This window comes from Myiozetetes cayanensis, unplaced genomic scaffold (genome assembly GCF_022539395.1).
Source record: "Myiozetetes cayanensis isolate MyiCay16 unplaced genomic scaffold, myiCay2020 scf6-25, whole genome shotgun sequence".
In the NCBI taxonomy this organism is placed as follows: Eukaryota; Metazoa; Chordata; class Aves; order Passeriformes; family Tyrannidae; genus Myiozetetes; species Myiozetetes cayanensis.
Genome location: NW_026087853.1, coordinates 33,452,961 through 33,475,658, shown reverse-complemented (window position 1 = coordinate 33,475,658; position 22,698 = coordinate 33,452,961). Strand labels below are relative to the sequence as shown.

The 22,698-nt window shown below is 44.7% G+C and overlaps 1 protein-coding gene across 6 annotated transcripts in view; it reads left to right on the top strand.

The window, feature by feature from the left end:
* Positions 1 to 22,698, top strand: part of SLC8A3 (solute carrier family 8 member A3) — a 147,771-nt gene that overhangs the window by 36,153 nt on the left and 88,920 nt on the right. For 4 of the 6 annotated variants that reach the window (XM_050336982.1, XM_050336981.1, XM_050336980.1 and 1 more), the window contains exon 2: positions 17,416 to 19,227. In XM_050336982.1, coding sequence (XP_050192939.1) covers positions 17,416 to 19,227 — 1,812 coding nt within the window. The remainder of the gene's footprint in view (positions 1 to 17,415; positions 19,228 to 22,698) is intronic. The other 2 variants (XM_050336985.1, XM_050336984.1) reach the window with 1 other exon arrangement.

The window sequence follows — 22,698 nt, the reverse complement described above, 5'->3', positions numbered from 1 at the left end:
TTGGGAGTCATGAGCAGTTTTTCTGCATGGCAATCTTAGGGCACTCAGGGCACTGGTCCTCGGCTTGACTGGCTTGTAGAAAGGAAAGAGGGATGAATCTAGACTCCGTGCTTCCTCTGCTCTCCTCTGAAGCTTGTGGGTCTGAAGTCAGATGAGGCTGGTCTGAGAGTGACAGGTGTTACGGTATTGTGGGTTGGACAGGTAGAGAGATTGCTTAGGGCCTAGGCTGGCCTGCAGCTGTGTTGTGCCTGAGCCGACATGTATCCCTTGTTTTCAAAGGGTCCTTCCTGAGAGAGGCATCCTCCATCCCCAAGGCAGGGAAAGGCCATAACAGAGTGTGTCAGCACTTTTATTAGAAACCAAGTGAAGATGTATTCCCTCGGCCAATATTTTCAAGTGAAGCACTATACAGATAAATGGTCTGTCTGTCAGGGTTTTGTTTGCTTGTTTTAAACAAACAGCATCAGTCTCCTCCCCTAAGCTTCCCCAATGACCAAGTGGCATTGACAAATAGTTCCTTGTTCTTTGTTGCTGTCCTGTTTCAGATGCCTTTCATGTGCTTCACAGTTAAAAAGATGGCTTTGATTGCTGGCCAATTTTTTTTTTTAAACCAGACAGTAATATCTAATTCTATATTAAAAAAAAAAAAAAAGAAAAAAGTGAAGGAAATTAAATTACAAAGACAAAAACATCTTAATAGGAAGAAAAAAAGTCTCTGAAGCCAGGAAATTGATAATTGTGATGCTCCACCTACCATCACCCACTGTGTTTAGGTATTGTGGCATAGATTAAGGCTTTTGTTGATTTACTGTTTGATAACTGTAACTCCTACAGGCATGGTTGGGGGCCCGTGTTTCCAATTGCCATACAAATGTCTAGCCCTTGTCCTGAAGAGTTTCATGCATTGAGAGGTACATAGATGACAAGCTGTTCTGGGAAAACCTTTAAAACACCTGTGCTGCAGAGCTCGTGGTCCCGCATTTGCTGATTTCAGTGGCATGGGTCTGTGGGGTTTGGGGCTGGAGAGGACCTCCGGCTCATGTCACTGCCTGCCTGCAGAATGAAATCTGGGAACTACGTTCAGTCTTCTGCAGGTTCAGTGGGCTTCTGGGCTGCTTGAGGACTAACATGGTATAAACTGTAGTTGGCTTCCGTCCTTCCCATCTGCCGTAATGCTTTAAACTGCAAGCTCTGGTTGAAAGCCATCATGAATGTGAAAGCATGAAGTTCAGCGTGATGTCCTCCCAGTCTCCCCCCTAGGCACTTCTGTCACTGAGTTCTGCAGGAATAGCAAAACATGAGGTGGCAGGGATGTGTCATGCCATTCTGAAGGTACCACCACAACCCCATCTTGGCAGTGTCACAATGAATAGACCCAGGTGCCATTGTTCCTGCGGTACAGCATTATAAAGTAATTAGTTCACCCCATAAGACACACTTTAAGATAGGTGATGATCGTGCCCCCATGCTCCTTCAAGTCTCAATTTCCTGGTAATTCTGTCTTGAAATCCGCTTGCTGGAGCCTTTGATCACACAGCTGAGCTGTCATTGATGTCTCTGACAGTTGACATCATGGGAGAGAAGGGAGCTTAGGGCTCTTAACATTTCTTTTATGATAGCTTGTTTTCTAACGAAACACTCCAGTGAGGATTTTCCATCATAATAAAACAGGGAGCTCTTCCAGAGAACTCAGATTTAGGGAGAAGCTTCTGTTTCCATTCACTAGCAGATTATTTCAAGGCTACAAAAGTGAACTTGCTGTGTTTGCTGCCTTCCTGTACTCTGCTGTCTTTTTACCTAAGCCGCCTAACTCAGGACAGCAGCAGAGACAGCCAGGTCAAGAGCAATCACCAATACTAAATATCCTGTGCTGCTGGGCATGTTTTGCAACCAGTGAGGTGCCAAAGAGTTTTAGAAACTACAGACAGGTGAGACTGCATTGCCACTGGTTTTGCCACACCACTCCTAGACCGGTACTTGGAGGCTGTCTCAAAGCAAACAGCAGCACTGCAGAATACAGTTTTAATCAAAAGAAGTGTAGTGATGCAGGGATGTACCTGTGAGAGGGCGCTTAGGTCTGACTGCTGAGGTTGTGTTGAAGGTGACATGTCCAGAAATGAATGTGGGACTCCAATGCCGACGACACAAGGTGCCCTGCCAGTGTGTTCATGTGCTGCATGCTGGTGAAAACTGGTTTCCTTCACCAGAGCGGGAGCAAAAGCAGGGAGAGTTAGAGCATGTCTGCACCTCGCTCTGCAGTCAGGCTCCATCTCACTCTGGATGTGTCCTAGCTCCCCTCAATGCAAGTAGCGGTAGGAGAGAGTTTGTCACCACGGTCCAGGCAGGCTGTGAAACCCACCATTGTCCCAGTGCCACAGCTCCCCACACCCAAATTAGGGAAGGCAGCTCTGCCTCTGCCATGCACTGATAGTGGATGGGTACTCTGTGTGAAGAAGCTGTCCTTTTGTTCTCCATACTGTTTGCTTTCAGGAAACTTTGTCTTGGGTCATTAAGACCTGGATGTCTTGGTTTACTGCCTTGAGGGGGACATTCCTTGTTGGAAAGTAATATCTTGATGTTGAGCTTAAAGTTAACCTTAATAAGCACTTTTATCCCCTTCTTTGGTTTTGGTTGGAATTACTCAGTGACCCTTGAACATACACATTAGTTGGGAAAATGGAGGCAGAGATATGTAGCAGGATAAGGCTGTTTCATGGTCCAGGAGGTCTTACAGGATTCATTTTTGCAAGAGGCAAACCTGCCTCTGCCCGTGCAGCTATTGCACTTGCCACACTTGTTATTTGGACTTTGTTTTCTACAGCTCCCACCCTGGTTGCTTGTTCCTGCTTCTCTCCCCCCTCCGCCCCCCTGCCACAGGATACTGGCACAGTGGCATGAGTGGCCAGGTGGTGGGTTCAGCTTGCTTTTCGACCAGATAGATTCCTGGTCCTTATTCATGCCCTAGCCGTGCAAACAGTTCTGCCAACAAAAAAGGGAGACCTAGAGCAGAGTGGGAAAAATGACCAGAGGTGGAGAATGTTCAGGCTGGCTTAAGAAGCCCTATTTCCACCTGTGAAGCTGCTGCCTGAATTGCATGCAGCAGTTAAGGCTTGGAGTTGGTTCAGCCTTGAAGTCTGCTCTTGATGAAATGGATAGCGCTGAATGCAAATTAGTTGCAAAGAACCTAATATAGCGATGGGGTCTGCAAAGCACTTCTTACGCTATTAAGAGGCACAAGAATTGTCAGAAAAAAAAAGACAAAACAACTTTTAATATAAAATCTTCTTAAAAACATGCACAGGAGTTGGTCCCTGATTAAAACAAATCACAGAGTCTGGGCCAAGCTATTTCTCAGATGCAACATGCCAAATGGACTCAGGTTTTTCAAGAAGAGAATAAAATGAGAACTTTTCCTCTGCTCTCAATTCTTAAAAGTCCCTTGAAAGCTTCACACTAGTATTCAGCACTTTATCAACAACAATCTCTAGATGTTGAAGCCTCCAGACTGCATTCCCTGGCAGTGCAAGTGGGAGCAGTGCCAACTGTTTTATTAGGTTTGCACCCACAAAACCCACTAGCAAGGAAGGTCCTCGTGAGACCACTGTGGGCTAAGTTTGCCCTGCTGCGGTGCATTTGCTGTGGGTGTTGCGCTTAGCCAGTGTGTGAGTCCTGGAAAGACTGCCTGCCTTGGAGCTAATTGGGAGCCCTCGTTTGAGGACCTGTGGAGCAGAGTGAAGTGGAGGTCTCATTGTTATCTTCAAGGTGCGAAACAAGGGGTCTCTGTGTGCTTTTCCTTTGTGAAGGATTCTGATGAAGGACAATGACTTGCTGCTGCTTTTGTTTTGGCAGCCCCTAGACAAGAATGAGCCTTTCAAAGCTTGGGTTGTAGAAGGCAAACAGAAGGGGATGCTGCTGGAGTTAAACATGATGGGGTATTCTATATGAGAGTCTTGGAGATAGGTGCACTAGACAGTGGCCTCACATAAATTACCACCTGCTCTGACTCTTTAAGCATCATTTTTTCCTTTCATTTTAACCTTCCAGAGTAGTTTCAGGTTCACTTCTTCTAGTAAATGTTTCCTTTTCTCTAACTTAAATAATCCATCTCCCCAAAGCTGACCTGACAGATGTTTCCCCTGCAGTGACCCTGCGCACACAGCACACTTCATGAAACCCTGGCTTCCATGGGGAAACGCAGCACCAGCAGTGACCCTGCTGGTGTCCCAGCTAAAAATAAAGCCTGTCCCTCCTGGCAGTGTTGGGGTTTGCTTTTAAGTAGGTAGGCAGTTTTACCCATTGGCTGCACTGTGCTCTTGTGCCAGGCAGAAGGCACAGCTTAACCTTCAGAGCATGATAGAGCTGTCTTCCCTCTGGGGAATCATACCAGGAGACTGAAGGTGAGAAGATGCTCAGCTGCACTTGGTGCACCTACGTCATTCCCAGAAATCTGCTGGTTTGCCTGCTGCCTGTCTAGAACCATCTCCTTGCTGTTTCGTGCATCCCAGTGAGTCACAAACACCCCTCCTTCCCTGGCTCTGGCCTTCTCCCTCCTCTGCTTTTCCTTCTTAAATATAGAGATTTCTTCATGATTCTCCAGTAACTGCCCCAGCTCGCCACTTCCCTCAACAACTCCATGCCTCCTAGCTTCCCAGTGTTCTAACAGCATTGCTCATGTGTTCAGCCTGCCATATATCCTCTATTTGTGCCTTTCTGCCTTCTCTCAGGTCCATATGGGCTTGGCCCAGTGAGGCAGCAGATGCTCATGTAAAAGGGGCCTTTCCAGCTTTTGCTGTACACACACATTAGCAAGTTTCACAAACATTGTGAGGCTGAAATTTGCTCTGGAGCAAGAGGAGAGATGCATCCTGGTGAATCTATGGGTATTTTGAGTTTCTCATGCACATCTGTTTTTCCTCTGAGTGTTAGAGCGCTTTATTTATTTCTTATAGCATTGAGTTCCACAGATTACACAAATGGACAGCATAGAATTTAAAAAGTTTTCAGTGCTCACTAGATAAAATACCCAGAGTCTGGAAGCTTTTTGGTGGTGTTGGCCTCGAGCTTCTTTTGGCTTGGTTGGCCATCTCTGTCCCTCTGACCAAAGCTGATTTCCCAAGGAAGGGAGAGGTCGTGGGAGTTATGCTGGGTTATAGAAGATTCCAGGCACCTCATCTACTTACTGTTGCAAAGGGAGCATGAAGAGGTGGCATGGTTATAGTTTACACATATCTGTATGGGAGCCAACAGCTACCAAGCACAGTGGGCTGGCTGCAGTCACCTTGGACAAAGGGATGGTGGTCTTGATAGCTGTATTTGGGAAGAACCACAGGGATGCTGTCAGAGGAGGGATCAGGAGAAGGATCACAGAAGTGTTTGGGTGTGTATCTGTGGGGAGAACAGAGGGCATGGAGAAAGGGCAGAGGAAGAATTACTGCCGAGTGAAGGGTTTTTATGATACAGGGCTCAAATTCATTGAAGACCCATTTTTATTCATTTGTCTGGTCAGTGAGCTTCCACTGCAGAATGGATTCATTTCAGGGCTTCGCTTGTCTTGAAAAGTGACCATCGTTTTGTTGAAGACCTTTTGTGCTTGTTCTTTTACCTATTTGAGTCACTGACCTGAATGCAATACTAATGGTGGCTCTGCCTGGGATAACACTTCCTATCACATTGCTCCTCACTTGCTGGTGTTTGGGGACTGTTGCTCCTGTTTTGGCAAAGCATTTTTCTGTCACTTGTGACAGGTTTCCCAGATGACAGGAGTTACTGTCATCAGCAGTGTCAGGAAGAGCTGAGTTCACGGCACCACCACAGAAGCATGGCTGGGCATGAGAGGCTTTCTGGGCTGAGGGAGGAGTGCGTAGGGAGCGAGTGTTTAGTAAGCGTGTGAAAACAGGCTGTTGCTCCACCGAAACTTGCAGTAAGAGCGGGACCCTGCAATTTTCTTGCCTTAGCTGTGTCTTAGGAGAGATTTGGACTTCAAAGCAAATTAAGCGCATCCCAGTTTTAATCTTTGCTTTGCAGAAATGGGTGAAGAGATAATTTCTGCTGCTCCTGAAGGGGACTGGAGCTCCTGAGTAAAACTGATGGAGATGTGGGACTGCTAGCATCCATAACAGAGGCTGTGCCCCTCAGTGGCAGCATTGAAGCCATCCTCTCTTTTTGCCTTAGTGGCTTACACAGATCATGCAGTGGGTGGCTGCATGGGATGAGTATGTTATCCAGACATGTACATGAAGCCAGTTACTCCTGTCATTTTACCTTCAGGATGAGGCACTTCTTGTGCTAATCCAAGGTGACACTGGGCACATGGTGGAGGAGAGAGACTCCAGGCCTTGTTTGATGGGGTCTGGGATTGTGGGGGAAAGAGAATTTTCTCCTTCCCTTGTCTGGTTTTAGTGCATTTGGCTCATGTGGTCATCTCCCATGACTCAGCTGCTGCTTCTGTTGGCAGGACTAGTTGTAGCAAATCTGGGGCCAGCGTGGAGCACTGGGGGGAGGGAGGAACCCGGGCAAGATGGACAGGAATACAGTTGGTATGGAGGAAGGACAAAGATGCCTCTCAGCTGCTGTGTGACGCAGGTTGTGAAGAGGAAATAGATGAAACTTTCATTTTGGAGGTTTCTATTATATGAAATGTTGCCAGAGTTCCTCAGGCAGCACTTTCAGTAGAATAAGCTGGTTTCTGACTTGGGCTCATAGGACCTATGCTGATTTACAGTAGAGAAAGTCTGGTCCTAAGGGCTCTCTCTCTCTCCTCTCTTGCCAGCCTTCAGCTGATGGGATGCAAGTTGACTGGGCTAGAAAGATAGTTGTCATTTTAAAGATGACTTTGTGTAAAAGGAGGCTTTTGGAGGGGAGGGTCAAGGGACGGAAGCTGGTCTAAGTAGTGCTCTGAATACAATGAAAATGCTATTTCTTCCACTTTGGAGATAAACAACAGTATGATTATAATATACTTTGCTAGAAAATTCTTCTGATACATGATGCCCTGCATCCAGTTTTCAAGTGTTCTGCACTGGTATCTAAGTTAAGACTTGCTGACTGCTGGGAATTGGGAGAGTATCATTGCAGGCATGTTAGAAATGGCAAGGGAGGAGTCTCACCCTTTTCAGACAAGGTGCTTTTTGTATGCACTGCCCCCAAGTTGTCATACACATATAGGTAATCCTGATTTTTTGAATCTTCTTGAAGGATCAAGTCATATATTTACCTGACTTAGCCCTATGACATTTGTGTAGGTGGGACCTGCCTGGTGCTGTTGGCAGGAATCAAGAAACACACTCAGGTCTTTTTTTGGAAAAAACATCAGTAGCCTCTCATAGTCATCTCTTTGGTTTTCTGCAGGAATTTAAAATTGTGTTTAGGTGTCCAGTGAAAAATCTTAATTCAGTGGTTTCCAGGTGTCCAAGGGGGTTAAAAAGAGCTGATCCTTTAAGCTTGTAAGCAGTGTTTGAAATCTGGTCCTTTGCGACTCCTTCAGTGAAATATCTGAGACACATGGAGACCATGAGTGAAGCAAAGGAGGAATTTAGTGCTATTGTAACAGTGAGTATTAAGGGTGTCTAGGTTCAGACAATATTTCAGATTACCTGCCCTTGGCAGGACAGACTGGGGCAGCCAGCCAGGGAGAGCAGACCTGCAGCTGGAACACGAACCGAAAAGAAAAAGGTGAATCAACCTGTCTGATAATGCTGTAGTGAAGAACAGATCTGCACCTATCTTTGCTGTAGAGATCAGAGTGGCATATGGCTTTATACAGCCCACAGGGAAAGCCGTCAGAGGGTGGGGAGAGAAGAAATGAAGGTGGGGCAGCAGATAGCCTGGAGACTGCTGCCACTTGCTGTAATTGCTGTAGCAGCTCAGCTTCCACTGTTTGTTGTCCATGTCATCTCTGCAATTACCATATGGTAAATATGACTTGAGTCTCTAGCAAATAACAGAGCTAATATTAAAAGAGAATCTGTAAACAACTAGTGCATAAATGAACAAAGAGCAATAAACAGCCTGGACTTATGAAGAATGAATTAATCATGGTGGATGTGAGGGGTTATTTTTTTAAAAGCAGTTGCAGAATTAGCAGCTGAAAAACAGCAAAGGATTAAGATATGTAAATTGTCAATAAGATGGACATGGGGATATATGGCAGTAAAGAGTGAAGGTGCTGTGTGGAATCTTGTTTGATAACTGTATTCAATTTGGGTGAATTTACAGGTTTTGGCACCTTCCAAGTGAAGTGGGAGGTATTTTGAGGATAATGCGTAGCTCAGTGCATTTTTCATCCCTCCTGCTGTGCTCAGATCTGCAAAAGCAGTGGGCGTGTTACAGCGTATTTCCCTCGTCTCATCTGGAGACCCTGACATTTTGGTTGAAACTCTGGAAATCTTTGCTTTCCGTTCCACACATACCAGTCAGCAGCACAGTGCTCCTCATGCCAGCCCCACTGTGCTGGGGCACAGCAAACAGATGAAGAGACCTTCAAAACTGAGCAACACAGTGAGCTTCTGTATATCAATCTTGATTTAACCTTTGTAGCAGTCTGGTAGCTGATGAAAACCTCCTGTACAGCAGAGCTGAGAGGCCAGTCTTCACTATGCAGGCTGGGCATTCCTGCTCCAAAGGGAGCAGGTCTGCTGCTGGTTTTGGTGGGAGCAGGCACTGGGCTGTGTCTCTCACAGATACCCGCCTGCTCCTGATGGCCTCGAAGATGGAGAACTAAGAGGAGATGAAGATAAACGATTAAAGGGCAGCTTGCGCTAATTTATAAAGATTAAAATAAATTTGTGTGCTTTGGCCAAAGAAAAGCTGTGGAGGAGAACAGCTATTTACAAGTATCTGAAGCATGTAAATCTCAGACAGGGAGGAGAATGGTTGAGAGTGCTCCAAGGACACGATAATGAGAACTAGCATCATAAATTTTCTTAATTTCATCCTAAATATAAGGAAGACGGCTAAAACCTCCAAGATAAATTACATCATGGCAGAGCGTCTATGGGAAGTTGTGGAAATGCCATCACTTGGATGATTTAAAACTGAGCTGGACAAAGTACTAGGAAATAATGTTCACAAGGGGAACAATGCAGTGGCAGTCCCTGAGGCATGGACCAGACAACTCTTCTGTCTGTGGTCTAACTAACTGTGAAATGAGTGAAACCTGTGCTAATTGGGCTAAGTAAGGGCCTTTCCCATCAGTCTAACATGACGAACAACAGTTGCTTATTTTTGCTGCAGTGATAAAGATGATTTCTGAAGTGTGGCCTTCTTCTCCTCCTCTCCCATCTCTGTTTTCTGCCCAGTCTCCCACTGCCCTGTTCTGCCTCCGTTCACTTTTTTAATGTTTTCTTTCTCACTGAGCCAGGAGTGAACTCTTCTGTATAGACTCATGGAGGGCATGTGATGTGGCATTTTTGGTAAAAACTTTTTTTTTTCTTGCTGTATATAGACCAAAAAAAAAAAGATCAGAAATTTTGTTTTTATATATCCTTGAAGGAGAAGTTAAGAAATAAACAGGCCATTCTGGAGGATTGGAGCAGTGTACCCCCCAGCTGCTGGGGTTAGCACCCAGCATGGCTGGCTGGTGGCTGTCCCAAGAGCCCACAAGCCAGCCAGAGAAGGGCTCACTGCCTAGGTACTTGTTGCATCAAATCCAGCACATCACATGATTTGTTTGGTTTGCCTCAAATAAGTGTTTTCTGTCAGAAAACTTGTGTTTTTCTTACCTAGCTCTGGATCTAAAGAGAATGAGATATGACTACAACATTTCTTCTCTTCTTATTTACCATTTAGCATGCCTCTGCGTGCAAATAACTACAGGCTCTGCAGCACAAATGCACTGATGACAACAAACCCCAGGGTCTTTAATTGTAACAGTTTTAGATCTGTCACCGGAGTGCTAAAGGAATGTCACGAGTTGCCGCTGTCATCTGTAGGATGCTGTGAGTCACTAGGTGATAAGTTGCACTCTGATGGTGGCACCTGAACCAGCAGTATAATATGTCTGTGAAGCAGGAGCAGTAAATAACACACCCTGCGTGCTGCCACGGGCAGTACATAAAATGTACTGACAAGAAGTTTTCCTCACACTGCTGAAATTTTTTTCCCCTTCCCCCACTGTTACCCAAATAGTCTTTGCTGTTCTTTATAAACCAGCAAGACAGAGAGTGATGAAAACCAGTGCTTTGAAAGGCTGCAGCGGAGGAGCCAGTGCCTGTTGCGACTCCATGTGTTGTCAGGTACTCCAGGTGTAGTCCATGGAAAAGACCAGGGAACCACCACGTGGGTGATCAAGTAACTCCATATATAACTGCTATATTTACCTCAGCCTCCTAAACCTAAAGGAAAGACTTTCAGCCTCTCCACTGGGCCTTTCACATTATGGGCATAAAATCAATGATCTGGAGATTGTGCTTGGAAGTACCTGCCCTCTCAACTGGGGGTTGTTCATACTGCAGAGAGTGGTGTGTTTGCATGTGCACTGCAATACAAGCACATGAAGACTTTTATTGTGTCTAGAAATACCCCTAAATGCATTGAAAGGACTGATGTTTGAAGATCAGCCTCTAAACTTGCAATGGAGGCTTCCCAGTGACTTCTAAAAGGTCATGACAGCAACTTTTTGCCAAATACACGTTTACCACCAATGGACTGCAGTGAGCTCCCAGTGCAGTTTGGACCCATGGTGGGTTTGCTCTGGCTTCCCATGTGCCAATGGATGTGGTGGTCCCAAGCAGTCCTGGACCCTATAACTGTGCTTTCTTACTATTTTACTGGGCAGGTGACTGAGCACTGGCACAGGTTGCCCCAAGAGGTTGTGGAGACTCCATCCTTTGTCCTTCAATATCCTGAGATATACTTTTGAATATATTCAAAAGCCAACTGGATGTGGTCCTGGGCAACTGACTCTAGGTGGCCCTGCTTGAGCCAGGGGGTTGAATTAGATAGCCTCCAGAGATCCCTGTGTGAACTGCCCATTTTTAAGTACTGGAAAAACAAGATTGTGTAATACTCATGAAAAGAAAAAACCCTCATCTATATCAGAGCAGATAATACTGTCTTTTAAGCAGGAGAGTGCCCACTACTAATCTGTAGGTCAGCCTAAATACCAGGTTTTGTTTTTTGAATGTAAAAAAGGTATGGTTCTTGGGGGGGGAAAGTAGAAAAGGGTAACTCTTGCTGTCTCTCAGGCTGAGGAATCTCAGAATAAGGAGATATATGGGGAATTGGAAGAGCAAACACACTGTGGCTGAGCTAGCCCACACCATAAAAATAAGGATGGCTCTTAGAGCACTACTGTGATTGCTCACTGAAGGCTTTCTGCAGCATCTGCCACCTCCTATACGTGTCTGTGCACAGAGCATAAACTGCAGCTCCTATATCCCTATAGCTGTCTACCCTATACAGATGTTTTTCAGCTGAGGTGAGAGCAAGGAAATAAAATGCCTGGCCAGTCAAGTGCGGTTGGTGCAGAAGAGGAAAATTAAGTACAGGCATCTTTATGGGTTAGGTATTTATGCCACTGCTTCTCCAGGAGCATCATGGATACTCCCCAGGGTGAGTAGAGTGTTTGGAGGTTGCTCCTAGCCGTACACAGACTTGTGCTCTGTTTGGGCCAGCCCCTGGGATCACCAGATATAACTGGGTCCCATCATTGCAGCATTTGTAAAAGGAATTAGTAGACTTGATTCATTATGTCAATTAACACCCGTTAACTACACTAGAATGGTAGGTACTGCTCAAATTAGTAGAGACGCCAGCTTGTAAATGATAAAAGACTTGCAACGGAAGCCAGTATCTTTTTTTATGGTAGCTTTTTGCATGGTCTTGAGAGAAGAGAAAGGCTGTTTTTGACACATACCGGGGGGATTAATCTGTAGGCATCTAGTTCTGGGTTTTGGCATGTTTACTGTGAAGTGCAGAGCACACTTCCAGCTCCCTGCCGTAGCTTTTCCATCAAACCGAACTGTGAGGATCTGGTATGGCCTAAACATGAGTTATGGTGCTTTTTTCATCATAAAATCTAGCTGGTGCAGTAGTACAGAGCTAAACTACCTATTACTGTGTCATAACCTGTGTGAAGTCAGCTTGAGGTCCTTGGTTGTGCTCATTTCAGGTAGGCTTGTGCCATCAGTCTGATGACTTAAGGCCTGGTCTATGTTGGAAATTTGCATTTGTCAGACAAAGTGGATCTAATTACACTGCTCTGGCTTTTGGCTTGCAGGTAAATCTTAACTTGTACTCTGGATACTACTTTTGTAGTGATGAGCAAGGGTCTCAATAGCATTTGAATGGAGACAATCGAAAATTATGCTTTGTTTTTTATTTAATATTTTACTGTGCTTTAATTTCGGGTGAGGGAGGAGTGTAAATTGGGTATTTCACCTCTTCTGTGAAAACTCAGTTATTTGTGTTCTTTGGCAGAAAGGCTGTAATTTCAAGTTTTGCTCATGGTTGTAAAAAACCCTGTGTGCTCAAATCAAAAAGCTTTTATGTGCTTTGGAGCTGAGGAATGTGAAGTCATGTTATTAAGCTGAACCTTATTTCTGTCTCCCCCAGCTTTGGAGCAGGGCTATAAGATGGCATTAATAGCAATGCTGTATCCGCTTTGTTCTGGGACAGATGCTTGTCAAGTGCATCTTCATCTTGAGATGTCTCTGTCTGGCCCCGGTGCAGCACCCACGCCTGAATGAGGCTTGCCCTGCGCTGAGATCTAATCAGCAGCCTTTCCTGGCTGGTCTAGAGGCAGGGGAGAGAGGATATATGGCCACAGATGTACTCCCGTGTCTCATTTATCTGGGAGATGGGAGGGAGAGGGGAAGGAGAGGGAAGTGCCAGAAAACCTAATCTTATTTGCAGTTCAAATCCAAAGGCTTTTGTGATGGTTTAAGGGGAATTTTTCCCAAGTAAGAAATTAATAGGGACTTAGGGTGTCGCCTTTAGTTTAACGAGCAGTGATCTTGGGAACTTGGTATGTGGAGATTACATGTTATCAGCCATCTTTGTGTTATGTTGCCTCTTGGTTTGATTTCTTATAAATGCTTCCTTTTGAAAATACCCTTGCCTTTAGAGTCATGTGAGAAGCTGTGTATAAAAAACTTAATTATAAGGGATCAGTATAGCCTTCTCATATAGGTCCCTAGCAGTCAAACTGTCAGTCTTCTGAAACTCAGCTATTCTAAAACATCAAAGAATTGTATCACAGAACCATAGAATGATTTGGGTTGGAAGGAACCTTAATTGTGACAAGCATGGTCTATGCTGCTTTCTGGACTGTCTTCAGAAGTATTTCAAGAACTGATCTTTCTGTTTATGGGTTCTATTTATGCATTTATGGATCATGTGGCCATTGTAAACTCTTGTAGAAGAAGGAGTTCTCTCTGCTAAAATAACTATCATGTGTGTTCCCAGAGCCTCGATATTGAATGCTAGCTCGTTCTGGTGCAGTGAGGCTTGCAGCATTTTTTTCTCTCCTTTGCACTGATTGATTGCTTTGAACTTCTCCTACCGGATAGGTGACCCTATCTGGTCCCCTCATTACCAATACTGAGTAGAAAATTATGTCCGAAGCAAAGAGGTAGTGGAAATTATGGTCCTCATGGTATAAAGCCGAAGATCATCCAGTACCAACTGACTTTCCACTGCTGCTGCAGCCTCCTGTTGTTTGCATCCCACAGTGATGTTTCTGGAATGACACCTCGCTGTGCCAGGTGTGGATGTGTTTTGTCGCAGTCATGTCAGAGAAGTGACACTGTGGTGCCTCCTGGGTGATTAGGACTCAGGACTGGGCTGCAATCCTATGTGTAAGGCATGGTCCTTAGAGCAGGACTCATGCTGAAGGGTGGCTCTTGACACAGGCAGTCCTGCTGAAATCAATGCTGCTACTCAGAGGAGAGATGGGGGATGTGTCTACTGCACAGATGTGTCTGCTGGGGGATGTGTCTACTGGCCAGAGCCAGGCCAGAGCTGCGTAGATCCCCTCCAGGTATTTCTTGACTGAGTATAGTAGACACTCTGATCTAGAGCTACAGAGTGAGTTTTAACTCTTCTATTTTCTGTTACCTGAGTGTTAAACTGTTACCTCAATGTTTTATTGAGCGGTTTTAAAATTTAATACTTTTATTCTGTTATAAGTCATTTTTGCAGCAGTTCTTGGGGGGGGGGAGAAGGGGGGGAATGACCACAAGAATGCTTCACTGTATTTTTCAGATTGGTTAGGTTACTAATGAACACATATTAAAATTGTATTAGACAGCATATGTGTGGATAAAGTCCCTGGGGAGTTTTACCTGTGACAAAGAATTGCAGGATTGGGTCATTGCTGTGTAATTTTAGAAAAATTATTGTGGCCTCCACTAAACGTTAAAATGTTTTGTCCAAGCAAGTGAAAATCAGTGAAGAAAAATATTTCCAAATTTTGAGATTTTAGTCTACAACACATAGCCTGAGTTCGGAGGTCCAAACACATAAACAGAGTCTACCTTTGTAGAGATTGTCTTTAAAATAATATACTATTTGTTAGACAAATAGTAAAATTACCTTCTGCTTAAAATTAAATTAAAAATTTAAGCAGGACTGGCAAGGTCCTGGAGTGTGTTGAGAAATGCCTAGCAATAGAAACCATCATGGCATTAGAGAAGGTAGACAGATAGTGTTAATTACAGAAGGTGTTTGTTCCACAGAGAAGGAGATTGGTGGTAGCAGTGATTTATTTCAGAGGGCAGTTTAGTCATTGAACTATTCCTAGACAAGGCTCTGAATTTAAGTGATACTTAGACTCCTAAGTCATTTTTTAAATCAGATTTAGGTGCTTGAGTCACGTAGATGTTTTTGAAATTCCTCCTGTCTTTCTGTCAGCCATTTCTACATGGGTGAACTTGGAAGACACAGCACCTACTGGCTGTGCTACAGTTAAGTAGGAGCTGGGAGCTGGAAGTGTCAAGAGGTTGGTGGATACCTGCCAGCAATCACAGTAGGGAAAAGGATGATCTGACGTGCTCAAGGAGTTTTTGGAGCTGCTGTGCTTGTGTAGTTGATCTTTCTGTGCACCTTGCATCAGAAGCACCTGGCATGTGTCATCTTTGCTATGAACATGCACACATCTACCTTGCAGCCCGGACATCTTGGGTTTGCTGCTCATAATCACTCTGCACATGTTCACTGGCTCTTTCTCAGGGATTTCCCAACATCCTGCAGCTAGAAATCTGGTAAAGTACCATGTGGAGAGGGAGGGAGGACAAAATGGGAACATCAAGCAGAATCCAGGTCATATGTGCTGGTTAGCTGAGTCCTCCCTGTGACTGCAGGCAGTGGGGCGTTTTACAAAACTTCAAGGCTGGAGCTGAGGCTGGGCTCTGTAACAGCCCCTGCTGGGGCTGAGGTCCCTCTGATCCCTGGGAGCTCGATCAGGCACCGAGGCTAGGGGAGACAGACAGATAGAGAAGTAGGCATTGGAGTGAGAAGGTATGTAGGCAAACATGGGAGAATCTCGCTCTTCTGAATTGGTCTACGTAGCATGAAGAAGTATATTGTTTTTTAATATCAAGGGTGTCAGATATGGATTTGTGATCCTGATACCGCATAATCAATTCTCTCCCCTCTGCTGTGCTTTGTCAGGAGCAGTTTTGTTCATTTGCAGTCCTTGTTCACGCTTTCCTTCCTGTTTTGCTTGTCTTTATAGATTTTTATCTGAAAGTTGAAAACGTTTTTTGTTGATATCGGGAAGATTGCACCAGCTTTTGGAAATAGGCGAGCGACACAACATGATGATAAAATAGCCATTTGAGATGCATTTGTTAATGCTGATAACACAGTAATGTTGCCTGGAATATTTATAGTACAAGGGAGGGAGGGGGGAGTTTCCTCAAGTGTTCAAGGGTCAGTTCAACTCTTCGAACTGCTGCCATCAGAATGTTAGGCATCTACTCTAAACTGACTGACTAGGCACCCTCTCAAGATCATGGCAAGAGGTGGGAAGGGACGTAATCCCTTCTGGAGATGTGTGTCTTAAATACATCTTTAGTGTCAGAACAGAGTGGGACAGGAAGGATTGCTCCCTGGAAATGACTATCTCTTACCTCTGACTACAAAGGGAGCCTAAGTGACTTTGACTTGCTGCCCAAGATTTAGATAGTTAGAGTAGGGGAAATGAATCCCAGGCCTGCTCATTTGGCAGTACAAACCTCAATGAAAGTTAGTGGGAGTTAAGGCTTTTGAACCTTCCAAGTGCTGTAGATAATGCTGCTATTAAGTTTGATGTGTCCTGTGAGATACTTGCCTGTGTCTGGACTCACAAATGTGATTTGTTGGTTAAGCCTGAGACCAAATTCTTCCAGAGGCCTCTTATGAAGGAAGGAGAATAGTGTGATCCATGACAATAGGAAGGGTTCAGAATCCAATTTTAAGCAGTGCAAGCCCTACAGCAATGTAGTTTGTAAGTAATAGAAGGTATTATTGGGCAGTGATATGCCAAATCTATGTGATACATTGATCAGATCCATTGTGTTTGTATGGTATTTTAGGTTAGAGACTACTTTCATTGTAGAAGATATTTTACTATATATCAATTTCTTAGGGATGTGGAGGGAATGTTGATGGGTACATGCATTTTGCTTTGTCTCCTGAGGTTACGAGCACAACTTTTTCTAACTGTGCTGGTTTTGTAGGTTTCTGTGACCATTTAAAAGGTGGATTATTGATATAAAATGTGACCATCCAGATCACAGGAGGAAGGCTAGTGAAAAATGGCCTTTGCCAAGCACGAGTCCTCTCCCCTATTTCTGGGATGATATCTTTACCTCCTAAAATGGAGGCCCTGTGTCTCAGAAGCTTGTGGGAGCCTAGGACCCTTCTGGAGACTCTACAGCCTATTAGGAGGGGCTGGCTGTAGGGATGATTTGGCCACTAAGGTACTCCATAATTTATAACTGAATTATGTCCTACAAATGGACTTCATTTGGAGATTGCTCATTGGCCTTAATTGTTGCTTTTTTTGTTGCTAGTGATTTCTTGACTTGTTTTATTTCCTGTGTTGTGAGGCAGGGGACCCCTTAAATTTGGGTTCCTGTGCTGAGCTGAAGTGCTACGTGCTGTGGAACACCATGGCATCATTAGGTGAGTGGCAGCTGAGCACTCAGTTCTCCTGTTACACGTTGTAGGTCAAGAATCGGCTATTTTTTATATTTATATATACACTTTTCCTCTGAATTACTTTTCTAGCAGTTGATCTTCATCTGCAGGGCATGTAAATGCTGCAGTTTGTTAGAGTCCCTGCTAAATACCTTCTTCAAAGTGACAGAGAGACAACCCATGCATCTCTACCAGTACTCTGCAGTGGTGAGATACTGAAGTGTGTTTGGGTAAATGTTACATCTTCCTTCTCTCTCATGCTTCCCTCCCTCCTCTCTGTTTTGTTTGTTTCAGGTTCTCGGCCTTTTTGGATCTGCACAGTGGAAGTTGCATCTTGTGTATGGCGTGGTTAAGCTTGCAGCCTGTCACCTCGGCCTTCCTCCATTTTGGGCTGGTTACTTTTGTGCTGTTTTTGCATGGTTTGCAGGTGGATGCTGGCCTGACGGGAGACTCAACCAGTTCAGTACAAAACAGCTCGTGTTCAGGATCTTTTGACTGCAAGGAGGGTGTTATCCTGCCAATATGGTACCCAGAAAACCCATCCCTTGGGGACAAAATTGCCCGTGTTATCGTATACTTTGTAGCACTGATCTACATGTTCCTTGGAGTCTCCATCATTGCAGATCGTTTCATGGCATCCATAGAGGTCATTACATCACAGGAGAAAGAAATAACTATTAAGAAACCAAATGGAGAGACCACAACGACCACCATCCGGATTTGGAATGAAACTGTTTCCAACTTAACCCTCATGGCTCTGGGCTCTTCTGCTCCTGAGATCCTCTTGTCTCTGATAGAAGTGTGTGGGCATGGATTCATAGCTGGAGACCTGGGGCCATCGACAATTGTTGGCAGCGCAGCCTTCAATATGTTTATCATCATTGCCATCTGTGTCTATGTGATCCCTGATGGGGAAACCAGGAAGATAAAACACCTGAGGGTTTTCTTTGTCACAGCTGCATGGAGCATCTTTGCTTACATCTGGTTGTACATGATCCTTGCTGTCTTCTCTCCAGGTGTGGTTCAGGTTTGGGAAGGCCTGCTCACGCTTTTCTTCTTTCCACTTTGTGTCGTTCTGGCCTGGATAGCAGATAGACGTCTGCTTTTCTATAAGTATATGCACAAAAAGTACCGTACTGACAAGCACAGGGGCATTATCATAGAATCAGAAGGCGATCACCCTAAGGGAATTGAAATGGATGGCAAGATGATGAACTCCCACTTTCTAGATGGGAACTTAGTGACTGTGGAGGGGAAGGAGGTGGATGAATCTCGCAAAGAGATGATCCGGATCCTTAAGGACCTGAAGCAAAAGCACCCAGAAAAGGACTTGGACCAGCTGGTGGAGATGGCTAACTATTATGCGTTGTCTCACCAGCAAAAGAGCAGAGCCTTTTATCGCATTCAAGCAACCAGAATGATGACAGGAGCTGGCAATATTCTGAAGAAGCACGCGGCTGAACAAGCCAAGAAGAGCACCAGCTTACATGAGGTACGGCCAGAGGAACCTGAGGAATTCATCTCCAAAATTTATTTTGACCCATGCTCCTACCAGTGTCTTGAGAACTGTGGTGCCGTTCTCCTGACAGTGGTGCGGAAAGGAGGGGACATATCCAAGACCATCTATGTGGACTATAAAACAGAGGATGGCTCTGCCAATGCTGGTGCTGACTATGAGTTCACAGAGGGGACTGTTGTCTTGAAATCAGGGGAGACCCAGAAGGAGTTCTCAGTGGGCATTATTGATGATGACATATTTGAGGAAGATGAGCATTTCTTTGTGCGGCTCAGTAATCTCCGTGTGGTGGAGAGTGAGGAACCTCCAGAGCTCAATAACTCCCCATACCCGAAGGCCATATTGGCATCTCCTTGTGTGGCCACAGTGACTATCCTGGATGATGACCATGCTGGCATCTTCACATTTGAGTGTGATGTTATACATGTCAGCGAGAGCATCGGTGTGATGGAAGTCAAAGTCCTAAGGACATCAGGTGCTCGGGGTACAGTCATAGTGCCATTTAGGACAGTAGAAGGGACAGCGAAAGGAGGTGGAGAAGACTTTGAAGACACTTACGGGGAGTTGGAGTTCAAGAATGACGAAACTGTGTAAGTAGCCCATTCATTTCTGTTTCTGGGTCTAGTTCTGGTGTTTAACCCCACGTTCTGCATCCATTACAGGTGAATGCTGACAAGGGACAGGCTCCTTTCTTCACCTTTCCATCAGTTTCCCTACTTACCTCTTTCAGGCAAGAACCGACAGCAGGATTTAAGAGCTCAAAGCTCTTGTCCATTCCCTCTTGGGAATGACAGATTGAGGCTTAGAAATACTGGGGGCCAGGGAATAGGAGGAAAATATATCATTCTCTGAGGTCCCGTACTAAAGCTAAGGGTTAATGGAGAGTTAAGGTAGAGAGAGAAGGAAAAGGATGAGGTTTTACTTGGCTGGGCAAATATGGGAAAGCCTCTTTTTGAACACCAAACATATAGCTCACAGGAGTTTGTTGCAGTCTTTAGATGAAAGGTTCACAACAGTTATTCCCAAGCGAGCAAGGGCTGCTCAGTAGGCGTGGGGCTTTATTTTCAAAGGAGCAGCACACCATACCCGTGTCTCTAGGCTTGCAATTGTCAGATCCATGGGGCAGCTAATTTACAGCATAGGCACAGCTGCAAGCTGTTCTGCTGGACTTGAAATCCTTCCAGCCTTTATGTCACTATGGTCTACCCATATCCCCCACATCACCTTCTCTATGATTTTTGTATGTCTGTGCATTTACTACCTGTGTTTTTTCCCCTTATAAAATACCATGGCAAATGGCAATAATGCTCCAAAGCACTGCTGATCACAGCCTGTCCATGTGGCTTCATGACCCAGTGTTTTCATACAGCATAAAGAAGGGAAGCAGCACCCTATTAATTCAGCTTTTTTTATTGTGTAAAAAGTAGCTGATACTAAGCTAGCAAGTAATAAAGACCAGAGAGGCAATAACGTCTAATTGCTCTAAGTACCTGCTGTTAACTTTAGTGAGGACTGAGAAAAATCCCTTATCTGAGGAGGGACAGGGAGAGGGGTGTGAGCCTGGGGCTAAAACTCCCTAGTGTTAAGTGCCTAGGTTCCTTTTGTTACAACCTAATCACTTGACCCATCACAGGAAGAATTGTTCAGACTTGCATCTGGCACCAGAGAAAGGAAATCTTTGTACCAAGCCTCCCAATACTGTACCCAGAAGGACGTTAATATATTAAGTACTATGGAGTAGGGAAGCCCTAATTCAGGAGCACCTGCTGCCTTAGCCCACTAAACCATTTAATCCAGCTAATATCCACTGCCCTGATGCTTCATTGTAAGTACATACTCTTCCTATTAAAGGAAGAGAAGCTCCTGACTGGCTGACTTCAGCCACTGTCAGAGATAGAAGTGGATCAGCTGTCCTCATCTGGCCTTTTCAGGGAGATGGGCCATGCAGGTTAGTCTTATTAATTGAGCTGCAAGCTGATTTCTCTAGAGAAAGTGAAGAAGAACGTCAGATGTGTGATTACAGTCTCCTGTGAGCAGGCTACCTAAAATGTAATGGGTACTACCTTGCTTCAACCAGGTCTTGAAGCAAACAGACTTTTCTTGCTTGAAGAAGACCCATCAGTAAAAGGCCAGCAGATTTGGGATGCCAGAGAACAAGCCCATGAGCCATCTTACTCCAAACTATATTCCCTTTGTCTCATCTTCTGGACGATGGAAGACTTCTTTTTATCTTTGAAAAATGTGACAGGTCAGAGCATCCCAAATAGCTGCTTCACTTGGGTTAAAACAAATCATGTTCAGCAGGATCAGGCGCATCCTTGTGGGACAGACTCTAATGAAAAAGAAGACAGTCCAGAAAACAAGTACATGTAGGTTCCTTAACGCTGTTGTTTTTGACCCAGAGATGTCCTAGAGCATAGATAAGGCATTTGTGATGCGCTTAAAATGTTCGACATTTGATGCATTGATGTGACTTTCACTTCTGCATCAGAAGCCTGCTGGGAACAAAGCCTACCAGCCACAGTGGCCATGGAGACCATGTGGTTAGCAGAGATTAATTTCTTTTGAAGCTAGAATTAGCATAGCTGGCTCAACATAGCACTTAATCAAACTAATAAACCTAACAAGGAGGGAGATCATATCAGCTAGCACATACCTTTATTCACTCCCTGTTCACTCCTTTATTCACACCTCCAGGAATTACAGGAGTGGAATTTTGGTCTGGAAATATGGAAGTAGTTTTCAGTACTTGGTTCTTGGCCTTTAAATGTGGTGAACATAGGTCAATTGCTGTATTTTGCTAGCTCTTCTCTAGAAGGTGTGCTAGCAGGTGGTAGCAGCTGTAGAAACCTGGAAGCAGTAATAGGTAGGTTGTCTTCTTCCTTTTCTGCTTCCTGCTTTCTAAATCTGAATGCAGAAAAATAACTTTTAGCAAATATTTAGGCTGCAAACAAATTTGAGGTGATTTAGATCTGAATTTGGAGTTCAGACCCATAATGCTACTATTCCAACCATTTGTTCAGCCCAGTTCGGGAAGATGGGCGCATAGGGTGCTTGGGACAGTTTTGCTGACCCAGAGGGCAGTGTATGAGTCACAGTATCGCATGGTACAAGGCTGTATGAAGACACTGGGTCACTAAATAGCCAGAGCATTGTCTGGCTGAATATTTGAGGCCCTGCCTCTTAGGTGCCTTGCCACTGAGGGGGTCCACCACGAGTTACTGACATCCCCTGCACACTGGAGACCAGGAGTCTACCGAGCCATTGCAGAACAGAGAGGAAACAGGGAGACTAAGACGATCAGTAGACAATACTAAAGGTGTCAGAAAGCAGGGAGAGTTTACATGCTCCCCACTTCAGCCTGTTGATTAGAACCTTGTTTAGCAAAGGTGGAACTTGGTTTCCATGCTGGTGTAAAACTCACTGTAGGAGTTTTACATGCCCACTTCACTGCCTTAACCTTCTCAGTCTCCTCATGGAGTCACTTTGATAAGATTTTTTGACTCATGGAGGAAGGAAATTAATTAACAGCATCTTGCAAACATGTAAGACAGTGCTAAACTTTGCTGTGGCTATGCATGTATGATAAGGATCTGCAGAACTGCAGCCTCAAAGGAGCTGTGGTCTGTGTAAACTGAAGGAGAGTAAAAGCTTCAGTTCATGCTCTCAGCTTGTTCTCCAACACATGAACTAAAAAACTCCATCTTGCATTGTGCAGCAGTAGGCAATCTGTAAGTAGTTCGTAGGTCAGCCTCCTAAAGTGTGGCAATGACTAGATTAATCTGAGGGGCACTGGATTACACAGCATCCCTGAGATTAAACTGTAGGAGAGGCACTGCCATCTACCAGATCCCTAGGACTAAGGATAAGCACTTTCCCTGGAAACTAAGTAGAGAAGAGGTCTTTGCTTAGATGTGACAAGACAAACTATCACAAGGTTGTCTTTAAGAGGCTTTCCCTAGAATATACGGGTCTAAAAAAAGCTGAGTTGATGTGAGCGTTAAAGAACGAGAGGGAAATGGATCCTGCCAGCGGGTCTTGCTTATTGCCTCTGTGATTCT